Source organism: Berghia stephanieae, chromosome 4 (genome assembly GCF_034508935.2).
Source record: "Berghia stephanieae isolate SIO BIC M18660-M18661 chromosome 4, UCSD_Bste_1.3, whole genome shotgun sequence".
NCBI classification, from domain to species: Eukaryota; Metazoa; Mollusca; class Gastropoda; order Nudibranchia; family Aeolidiidae; genus Berghia; species Berghia stephanieae.
The window spans coordinates 42,701,686-42,714,185 of NC_088363.1; the positions used below are offsets into that span (position 1 = coordinate 42,701,686).

Sequence of the window (12,500 nt, forward strand, 5' to 3'; positions counted from 1 at the left end):
GCAGTTACTGACACGCAGGATAAAATACTACCAAAATGTAAAAAGGAAGCAAAACAAACTTGGATGTCAAAAGAGATTTCTCGAACTCATGAGAAAAAGAAAACGGAAGAAAGGTACTGATGATTATGAAAAGCTTGATAAAGAAATAAGTAAGAAATGTCGAATAGCAAAAGAGGAATGTGCAAACGAAAAGTGTAAAAGAATAGAAGACCTAACAGAAAAACATCAAACCAAAGCCATGTTCAAAGAGATCAAACAATTGACGTCCAAACCAACAGCAACTAGCGGATGCATCAAAAGCAAAGACGGAGATATTATGTTTGAAAATGAAAAAATCATAGAAAGATGGAAAGAATATGTGGAAGACCTTTTAAAAGACAATAGACCAGACAACCCAATCACGGACTTCTTTCAAGGGCCAGCAATCATCAAATCTGAAGTTAAAGAGGCCTTGAAGCAAATGAGCAAAGGAAAAGCCATTGATGTGGACAACATCTCAACAGAAGCCCTACAAGCACTTGGAAACTTTGGTGAAGAACAACTCACAGACCTGTGCAATGATATGTACCGCTCAGCGTACATCCCAAAAGACTTGAAAACATCTATCATTATAGTACTACCGAAAAAATCAAAAGCCACAGAGTGTTCGGATCACCGAACCATTAGTATTATATGCCATACCCTAAAGCTCCTTCTAATCATTATTCTCAGATGAATATCTGACAAGATCAACAGAACTGTCGGCCCAGAACAGGCAGGATTTAGGAAAAACAGTGGTACTCGAGAGGGCATTTTCAATCTTAGAATGCTCATAGAAAAATATATAGATACTCAAAAAGATATATATGCCTGCTTCATTGATTATTCAAAAGCCTTTGACACCGTTAAACACAAGGAGTTATAGAAAGTCTCAGAACCACCGACATAGATGATAACGACATTGCTGTAATATCAAACCTGTACTGGCAACAGGTAACAAAAATCAGAATCAACAACGATATTTCTGAGCCCCTAACCATTCAAAGAGGAGTACGTCAAGGATGTGTATTATCCCCAGCATTATTCAACCTATACACAGACATAATATTCACGAACGTGGAACACCTGCCTGGTCTTAATGTCGGGGGAGTGAATATTAATAATCTCCGCTATGCTGATGATACAGTGCTTATAGCAGAAACTGAACAAGATCTACAAGCCATTGTAGATATAGTCAAAACTGAAAGTGAAAAGTTTGGCCTGCTCATGAATGTGAAAAAAAAAACAAAGACAATGCTATTTAGCAAGAGAAAAAACAATGGGAAAATATCAATTGAAATAGATGGAAAGATCATAGAACAGGTAAAGTCATTCCAATATCTAAGAGCATTATTGACAGAAGATGGAAAATGCAATGCAGAAATCATCAGACGAATTGCATTGGCCAAGAGTAAATTATCAAAAATGCATTCCCTAATCACATCCCACGACCTATCACTTACCACAAAAACACGTCTGGCAAAATGCTACATTTGGTCAACACTACTTTATGGATGTGAAACATGGTCTCTGACAAAGACACTAGAAAAGAAACTCAGAGCATTTGAGATGTGGACCTATAGAAGAATTGCAAGGGTATCCTGGAAGGAAAAGAAAACAAATCATCAAGTACTCCAAACTTTAGGAATAACATCAACAACGATCATTTCAACTATTAGAAAGAGGATAACCCGATATTTCGGCCACATCAGAGGGCACGACTCACTACAGAAGACCATTGCAGAAGGAAAAATAGAAGGCAAGCGTGGTCGAGGACGAAGAAGGACAAGCTGGCTTGGAAATGTCGCAGCGTACGTAGGAAGCCCCATAAATCAATGTGCGAAACTCGCAGATGAGAGAGAGAGAGAGAGAGAGAGAGAGAGAGCTGGCAAACCATGATCTCCAACGTCGTGTCCGACATGGAACATCGGTAAGGTAAGAACATATAATTGAAGAGGTAACAGAGTTCTCCTACCTCGGATCCAAAATAACAGACGACGGAAATACAGAACACGATATCAAGCACAGAATTCAAAAAGCAAACCAGGCTTTCGGCATGCTGAAAAACTTTTGGAAATCAAAGCAAATAATGAGAAAGACAAAGCTGAAAATATACAAGAGCAATGTTTTAAGTGTACTGCTTTATGGAAGTGAAAGCTGAAAAAATGACATCCTCCTTAATACAGAAACTAGAAGCCTTTCAGAACAAGTCTTTAAAAAGAATTTTTAATTTATTTTGGCCTACAAAAATAAAAACAGTGGATCTATTAAAGAAAGCCGACTGCACTAGCATTGAAAGTCAAATAAAAAGAAGAAGATGGCGTTGGCTGGGTCATGTGCATGGAAAAAGGGTCACTAACCAAGACAGCCTTGTACTAGACAGCAGATGGGAAGAGAAAGCGGGGAAGACCCAAAGAAACCTGGCGAAGGACCATGGAGAAAGAATTAAAGGAAGCAAGCCTGTCCTGGAATACAGCCACCGCAAAAGCAGCCGATCGCAAAAAATGGAGATCTCTAATGGATGCCCTATGTGCCTCAAGGCCCGAAGAGGATTAAGTAAGTAATTATTGCGTTAGCTTATCAGACCTGCAGATATGTGTACCTAGAATGAAATGTTTACCGATTTCTTAAAGAATAGACGAACAAATAAACAAATAAATGAAAAATTGAATAAATAAACACCTAGATAAATAAATAAATGGATAAAAAATAAATAAAGATACAATAAAATCACATTCCCTTTATTCATCCGGGGGTCCCGATAGCTCAGTTGATAGAGCACTCGTTCCACGCGTAAAGTGACCGTGATCGATCCCGGGTGCAGTCGGGACATTTTATTGACCCCCCCCCCTCTAATGTCCACCCAGTAGTGAATGGGTAGCTGAGTCTGTCAGATTTGGCTATCCAAAGGATAGCAAGCGATTGCTATTGTCCGTTCCACGCTATAGAAACCGGGATAAACTGCGGCTCCATGGGTCGAATGGCTCTGAAGGACTACTTTTTTTTATTCATCCCATGGGGGAAATTTGTCTTTGGATTAACCCAGGCGTTAGCCGCAGTGCAGCGCCACAAATTGAGCTGGGACGAGGTGACTTGCTCAAGGCCACACACGTAGCGGCAGGTGATCGAACTCGGTACTTTTCAAAGTACGAAGCAAATACCGTACCGCTGAGCCACGCTGCCCCCTAATCAGAATTAAGAAATTAGAAATTCATTTACAAATCGCATTATTATGAAAATGTGGATCACTTTCCTCTTTTTTTTTTGGAGGCTTTTGTAAAAGTGATGAAATGACGTTATCAATTATGAACGGATTTCTTTATATTATAATTTAGCACATTGATTTTACTTGTACCGCGATGAAACAACTACTTATTATTTTCATTTTAAAATTTACATTATGACACACAAAGAAACACAATGAGTGACTCAAAACAATACTTAGTAAAGATGAAAGAAAAAACCATTAATTTTTAAACGGGATATGACGTTATTCCGTGTTATTTTTTCCTCACGCTCGCGGAACTACCGTAATATAAATTCGAGTATATCTCACCATTCCGTGGAGTAAATTATACATTATTATACCCATTTAATTTTGGTGAAAAAAAAAATCTGATTTTACTATATCAAGATGGAAAAAAAATGATTATGAGGCATCTCTATAATTCTTTGTAAAAACAAAAAATGAAAACGTAGGAGTACAAAACACTATTCATACCCTGCTCTCATCCGGTTTTACTAAAAATAAATTTAGACGCGTAATGATATCATTACGACAATGATCATTATTAAGGTCAAATATTTTGATCTTGATTACATTTCACCCATTTGTGTCAATATAGATAGACGGTCTAAATCTGTTTTAAGAAAAACAAAATAGACGAGTAAGGTCAATGGAAGTTATCATATGTATTCTTGGACTCCCGCGCTTCGAAATTGAAATTTCGAACTCTTCCCGCCCTGTGGACATCTATCTATTCTGCCGTTATTTTAACATAGCACATACTGTGTTATTCAACAAAACGGCAGTATTCAAATGAGACATTTTTGATGCGACGCGTGTGTATTGACAGTTTTGTTCATATTACATAAAAAAAATCCTTATATTGATTTTAGAAGTTTTATCAATAATTCCGTAAGAAAGTATGACAGTTTTCGATTCTAAGTCACTCGTATATCCAGCACATACGCCCAAGGTCGCGCAGCGGTATTGGGAATCGTTCGAAATTCCAAACGTAGGATTTCAAGAATACAATAATATTTCTCTATAATCAGCGTTCAATAAGAACAATAAACATTTGTACGCAATCGTATAGTTGCGATGTATTGATTGAGACATACATGCCTATGTACATGTATGTATATCCGTACCTATGTATCTACACATAGTACTCATACTCGTACATACATACGTAAACGCACAAACACAAACACACATACACACACACACGTTTATACTGAATCCTTTGGTAAATACACGGGGTGTAACACTAATGAAGCTGGTTCCACCATCTTTCTCTTTAAGTCCTCCCCCCTTCTCCTCTCTCTCTCTCTCTCTCTCTCTCTCTCTCTCTCTCTCTCTCTCACACACACACACACACACTCTATTTCTTTATCTCTCTCACTCTGCCTCTGGCAGCCTCCTCATCTTACTCTCTCTCTCTCTCTCTCTCTCTCTCTCTCTCTCTCTCTCTCTATCCCAAAATCTGTCACCCTATTTTTATCAATTATCCCCATCTCTCCTTTTCTCTCCATTTGAAATCCCCCATTCCATTTATATATATATATATATATATATATATATATATATATATATATATATATATATATATATATATATATCTCCGTACTTACTATCCTACTCTGTTTACCACTCACTCTATCTTTCTATCTACCCGCTCTCTACCCTTTCTTATTCTCCATCCCCCTCCCACCATTATCTTTAACTCATATTCCATCCCCCACGTTATATTCGACTATGCCCATGTATATATGTATAGATAGAATGCAATTGACGTCACTAAGCTCTTTGTCACTGTATTTATAGCCAGCCAGTTTTCTGAGCACCTCTCACTACAGTGTATTAATTGGACTATAAACTTTTAAGGTTACACATAATTTTGTGTGTTAATACATTATAGATAGTATGCACTTGGCTAAGAAGTTCACAACATTGCCATCCGGAAGTATAAATGGCCAAAACACAAAACTGTGTGTATCTATTATCGTTTACAGTTTGGTCAATACAGTTTAGTGAGAATTACTCATAAACACGGATGGCAAAAAACAAAACAATAACAAAGACCTGAGTGACGTCATCTTGGACCTATCTATAACCGACTGGCGGATGTTATGATTTCTTTAGATAAAAAAAACAACAAGAGCGCTTACGTGAATAACGCAATATCCACTAAACATGCCCAAAGCGCTTTACAAGAGGCCAACAGCAACACTTAACACGTAGGACGTGACATGCCGCATGTTAGGCGATATTACAATTTTTGCGGACAGAGACAACGCTGTTAACGACCAGGTGCTCATTTTACACATGAATACAGTGAGAGAATGTGAGCAAAGAGCCTTTTCCAAGGACTGAATTATGCGCCGAGCGAGGCTCGAACCCAGGACCTTCCGATTCGAAAGCGAGTATCATACCAGTAGACCACATAACCACACATAAACGCAATGCATGAATTACAATACGCTTCAACAGTCGTAACGTCACTTTCCTTGTAATGACGCATGGTTACTTAGTAACTGGCTCTAAACTATCGGAACAATGGCGGACGCGCTTATGAAATATTTCTCCGACGAGCATAAAAGCCTATCCAGAGGGAAAAACAACATTATAAATCTGATCATGTTTTGACTTTTACACATTCTGATCACAAGACATATGAAAAGTTCTAGCCAGCAACAAGAATAAAAAGTACCAATTTTCTTTGTTTTGAACCACGATGGCCGCCGTTGCTGGACGACGTGACATCAGACTATTGAATCCAATTGCCCCGCATTAAACAACCTTTCTGACATCTAAACCTAGATGCTCATATACTCTACCAATCTTGATAAAGGACCATTGAAAACCATCTGTAACGACAAAACTTGGAGATTATCTACGTTCTACGTGCTTTGTGTGGTGTTCCGTTAAGGCATCGATAAGGTATTGATAAGGTATGGTGACAATCCGATTAGGTGATTGAATGCTTATTGCATATTTCACACACTTGTGCGGCTATGTGGTCTTCTGGTATTACACTCGTTCTCGGATCGAAAGGTTCTGGGTTCGACCCTCGCTCGGCGCATTGTTGAGTCCAAGGAAAAAAACAAAACAACTCTTTATTCATATTCTCTCACCGTACTCAGGTGTAAAATGAGTTTCTGGCTTTCAACAGCGTTGTCTCTGTCTGAAAAATTGTAAGATCGCCTAACAGGCGTCATGTCTCGTTCTACATGTTACGTGTTGCTGTTGGTCAGGGACCCTTTGTTAAACGCTTTGAGCTCTATTAAAATAAAAAATTCGACCTGAGACCATTATTCAGTCAACCTCCAAAATAATGTTTAAACCGAACACTCCATTTGTTATTTCCTTCATTTTAGTAATTAATTTTTGTATTACGAATTGCATTTTATAATAATAATAATAATAATAATAATAATAATAATAATAATAATAATAATAATAATAATGATAGTAATGATGATGATAATGATGATGATGATATAATAATAATAATAATTGTAATAAATAATAATAATAATAATGATAATAATGATAATAATAATAATAATAATAATAATAATAATAATAATAATAATAATAATAATAATAATAATAATAATAATAATAATAATGATAATGATGATGATGATTACGATAATAATGATGATGATGATGATGATGATGATGATGATGATGATGATGATGATAATAATAATAGTGATAATGGTCTATTCCAAGAGACTGGTATAACCTAGGCGTTAGCCGTAGTGCAGCGCCGCAAATTGAGCTAAGGCGAGGCGACTTACTCAAGGACACACAGCACAGTGGCGGGTTACGAACTCGGTACGACGCAAAGACCGTACAACTGAGTCACACTGTCCCCTTTTGCCCCACTTTTTGGTGTCTAAAGATGGTTTTTAACATGTTAATTGTAACATTTCTTGTCGTTTTATCAAGGACCGTTTAAATCCATTCTGTCTAGTGCCAGGTGCACATAGCTGCAGGTCTAATAACCGATCGCACTTATGGCCTCAATTTAACATTGTTGTAATGGACAATATTTTGCCTAGGTTTGAGAGTTTTTCCATTACAACAATGTCCCCATAACAATTTCGGTTATCAGACCTGCAAATAAGCACACGTCGTTCTAGTGTATTCATCGACCCTCGAGTTAAGAATAATATAATAATAATAATAATAATAATAATAATACTTTATTGCATCCCAAAAAGGAAATTTTTTGTACAGACGTGTTATAATTTACACATAAGATAAAAATACAATGGAAATAGGATGTATATATATAAAAAAGGAGCAGCTCTATAACCAGAGCTGCGCTTTATAATATGAATAATTTCAACACTGTAAAATAGTTAAAACTGTCACTATAAATTGAAAATTGAAAAGATTGCAAAACAAATAAATTAATAAATTAATATTTATATTTTTAAAAAGTAAAAATGAGAAATAATTATATAAAATGATTATTGCTTGTTGTTATAAAGCCTAATACTGGACGGCAGAAAAGATTTTCGGTGTCTCTCTGTTTTCGTTGAAATAGAGAAAGGGCGACCACTTCTTTCTGACATAATAATTGATGGTCTTAGTGGATGATACTGGTCATTTAATATTTTAGTTATTTTATTTATACAAAATTTCTCGTATAAAAGATCTACATCGTCAACATCATTTATATAGCGTTTAATGGATTTTTTAATATTTGAATTTATTTTGTTCCTTTCCACTGCTAAGCAATTGCCTCCCCAAGCTGTTATACAAAATGACAAAACACTTTCGATTACTGCTCTATAAAATAATGTGCAGAGGGTTTTATCTATTCTAAACTGAGAGAGTTTCGATAAAAAATATGTACGTCTGCACATCTTATGCCTAATTATTTTCAAGTGTTCATCCCACTTGAGCCTGTCATCAATCGTTACACCAAGGTATTTGTAGTGAGGAACTCGCTGGACGAATTGGTCCTTTAATTTTAACGGTTCTATCGGTTCCTTCACTCTCCTAAAGTCAATCACTAGCTCCTTTGTCTTGCTTATGTTAAGCTCTAGGTGGTGGGCATCACACCAAGACACAAATCTATCAATTTCTTGCCTATAAGCCACTTCGTTGCCATTTGTTATGAGGCCTTGAAGAGCGGTGTCATCTGCAAACTTTATTAAAGGTACACTCAGGTTTTGACTTCTACAGTCATTCGTGTATATTGTGAATAATACAGGGGACAATACACAACCTTGAGGAGCGCCAGTATTTGTAGTTATACAGGAAGATTTGTTTTGCCCTAATTGAACATATTGTGCTCTCTCCGTAAGAAATTCGAGCACCCAAGCAATTATATACTTGTTTAAATTCAGACTAGTCAATTTTTGAACAACCAACTGAGGTTGCATTGTATTGAACGCTGAAGAAAAATCTGCAAAAAGCAATCTGCAATAGCTCCTAGCGTGATCTAGATGCCTGTAGATGTTGTTTGTAAACAGCAAAATGGCATCCTCTACGCCACGTCCTGGTTTGTAAGCAAATTGATGACTATCACTCAATGGCATAAACTGATTCCTAATTTTAACAAGAACAAGTTTTTTCTAAAGATTTCATGACTATTGAAGTCAGTGCAACAGGCCTGAGATCGTTCATAGTTTCAAGTTTTTCTTTTTTTGGAACAGGAATAATTTTCGAAGTTTTCCAAATTTCAGGGATTGAAACGCATTGGAGGGACCAGTTAAAAATATGTGTATAAATGGGGGAAAGCTGGTGAGCACATTCTTTTAATAGTTTTCCTTTCAATCCATCCGGCCCAGCAGCCTTCCTCTCGTTTAGTTTCGAAAATACGAATCTCGTTTCCTCTTCACTGACCTCAACAGCCATTTCATCTTCCAAAGCCCTGTCTAATTTATGTTTTTCATTTTCAATATCAAATTTGTTTGCTGTGTCGAAACGTGAATAAAATTTATTTAAAGTTTCAATTTCGATATCTTCTGATTTAATCGTGGGCTTTGGATTATAGTTCACAGCAGTTTTAAGCCCCCGCCACGTGTCCCGTATATCCCCAGAAGAAAAGCATTTTTCAATTTTATTTTTGTACTTGTCTCTACAACTAGATATTACCCTCTTTATCTCTTTTTGTTTTGTTTTCAGATCTTTTTTGTTTCCACTAGTATAGAGAGTTTTCTTTTGGTTCAATAAAAGTTTTAGATCTTTTGTTATCCAAGGCTTGTTGTTAGGATAATATTTTATTTCTTTTTACAAGACACTAGCTGTTCACAGAATTTTAAATACTCACTCACACAGTCATTCAGCTCATCCACACTATCACATGATTCGATAAAAACATTCCAGTCAGTGCATTCAAAACAACCACGCAAATCTTCACACACACTTCCGTTCCAGATCTGTACACTTTTCTTTACTGGTTTTACACGTTTAAAAACAGGGCGGTAGGTGGGAAGTAGCAAGAGCATGCAGTGGTCAGATAAACCTAATGGGGCACGGGGTAAACATTTATAACTATTTTTAATATTACACAGGAATAAATCTAATGTTTTTTTGTCCCTTGTCTCGCAGTCCACGCATTGATGAAGTCCCGGGAGAGTAAAATCGTTACATTGGTTAAAATCGCCAGTGACCATCAATACGGCATCGGGTGACTTAATTTGAATGTCCTGTATTTCTTTCCTCAAAATATTTTTCGCTGTGGTGTTGTCTGATGATGGTGGAATGTAGACGTTGATGATGATGACATGAGTATATTCCCGGGTAGGTAATATGGTCGTGACGAAACAGTAATAAATTCAATATAATCGTCACAATACATTTTCTTTATCTGACAGTTATTGGGGTGGCACCATTTGTTGTTAATATATGTGCACACCCCACCCCCAGTTCGTTTATTTACATTAGTCCGATCTCCTCGAAATAGTGAATATTGTTCAATATTAAAACATGATGATGGTATGTGAGGAGATAGCCAAGTCTCTGTTAACGCTATTATGGAGGCTTGACGATAGTCACTATTAAAACGACACAGTGAAAACAGTTCATCAATTTTATTTTTCAGTGATCTTACATTACCTGTCACTACACAGGGTAAAAATGGACGAAAAGGCCGTCTGTTAAATTTTGTTTTTATTCCTCCCTTTCTCCCCCTCTTTCTTACTTTAATAAACGATGTGTCAATAGTGGGTGGTGGGGGTGACACGGGTTGGAGGGATCGGAGAGTCTCTGGAGTATAAGTTATCGATAGGCTTATTTTGGCAGTAAAATCACAGGCTAAAACACCATTTATGCTTATAAATATACTAATAAATATAAAAATCAGGAACAATATATACTTCACATCCATTTTGAATAAAAATTAGGCTTAAATTCCGACGATTGAATGATAAATGAATAAAAATATGTGTAGAAAATAGGTAAATATTCACAACACGTCTGTTGTCGCCGGAAGCCAGCCTGAGTATATTCTTTGAAAAGAGAATTGATACTTACATGCTGGTATGAGGCATACAGCCCAGATGACGAATGAGTAGCCAGCAGCAAGAAGCGGTCTATCCATTTCCCCCATGGTCTAAGCTGGGACTGATTGGAAGGAGGGAGGGGGGGGGGGGAGAAAGACAAGAAAACAATAGGAAACGTCTATAGAGCTATCATTTCAAATATTATGATAATAAATGTATAGGCAGAATTTTTGAATGTTGGTAAATTTGACAGAAAATGTATATGCAATCTAGAGCATTTATGTAGCTTAGTATCCATTAAACGTGCTCAAAGCGCTTTACAAGTGGTTCCTAGTCAACAGCAACACTTACCATGTCGGACGTGACATGACGCCTGAAAGATGATATTACATTTTTTTTGCGGACTGAGACAACGCTGTTAACGACCACGTACTCATTTTACACCTGACTACGACGAAAGAATTTGAGTAAAGAGCCTTTTACAATGACTCAACCATGCGCCGCTTAGATCGGGTCTTGAATCCAGGACATTCTAATCCAAAGGCGAGAGTCATACCAGTAGACACATCTAAAGATAGTATCATGTCATCATCATTTGGGTTCCTTCTCTTTCCAGAAGTTGGATGCCGGGTATTCAATCTCTTTCTATCGAGGGCTTCTATCTACTTTTACTTTTACCACCCTGACCATGGAAGAGTTGTTGTTGGTGTTGTGCGTGTTGTAGCAATCGGTCTCCAGCGAGGGATTCCAAGGACGCGACGTGGACGCTTGCTAAATGTGGGGGCTGGCTGAGACTAGCTTGTGTACATGTGAATGCCCAGAGCAGACGATGGAGCACATCCTTAGAGAATGCCAGGATGGGCCCAGCTGCACTGACCATGACGCTGTGAAGTGGGTTCGGTGTTGGAGCGACAAGCTATAATGACGAGGGAGATCTCGCAACGTTCGTTGATCTTCATTGATGCCACCTCTTCAAAATTTTGCTGCAGCTTTTCCAATGATTTCCTCAACCTCGTTTTCCGTCTTCTTTTCCCTCCAGTATCTTCTTTTGGATCGTTTCTTGGTCTCTGGTTTGACCATAATTGGTGAGTTTTCTTTGATGGATGGTTCATGCCCTCTAAGATGACTGCAGTTAGCGATTTTTCTTTGTTAGATGGTTCATGCCCTCTAATATGACTGCAGTTAGCGATTTTTCTTTGATGGATGGTTCATGCCCTCTAATATGACTGCAGTTAGCGATTTTTCTTTGTTAGATGGTTCATGCCCTCTAATATGACTGCAGTTAGCGATTTTTCTTTGCTAGATGGTTCATGCCCTCTAATATGACTGCAATTAGCGATTTTTCTTTGCTTGATGGTTCATGTCCCTCTAATATGACTGTAGTTAGCGATTTTTCTTTGCTAGATGGTTCATGCCCCTCTAATATGACTGTAGTTAGCGAGTTTCCTTTGCTGGATGGTCTTCACTGAGGAGTTATGTCGAGTGTATCTAAGATTTGTTCATTGTCTTCAATAAGACATTTAAGATACAACCAAGTTTCATATTTGTAAATCCAAATCACCCAAGCATAACACTGTTTTGAGGATGTGGGTAGACCTAGTGTATAATATACACCACTGACAAGAATTCAAGGTTATCGATGAGGTCCTTTTGAATCATTGTTTTTCTTGCACAGATGTTGATAACTTCCTTCTGGAAAAATCCCATGAGCAGAACGAAATTAAGGTCACTCAGCTCTTTGTTATTGTTTTTAGAAAGTCATTTTCATGATTAGTTCTCACTAAATC

General features: G+C 37.3%; 1 protein-coding gene across 1 annotated transcript in view; it reads right to left on the bottom strand.

The window, feature by feature from the left end:
• Nucleotides 1–12,500, bottom strand: part of LOC144971627 (uncharacterized) — a 53,015-nt gene that overhangs the window by 35,354 nt on the left and 5,161 nt on the right. Inside the window, exon 2 of the mRNA XM_078912700.1 lies at nt 10,745–10,834. Coding sequence (XP_078768826.1) covers nt 10,745–10,820 — 76 coding nt within the window. The 5' untranslated portion in view covers nt 10,821–10,834. The remainder of the gene's footprint in view (nt 1–10,744; nt 10,835–12,500) is intronic.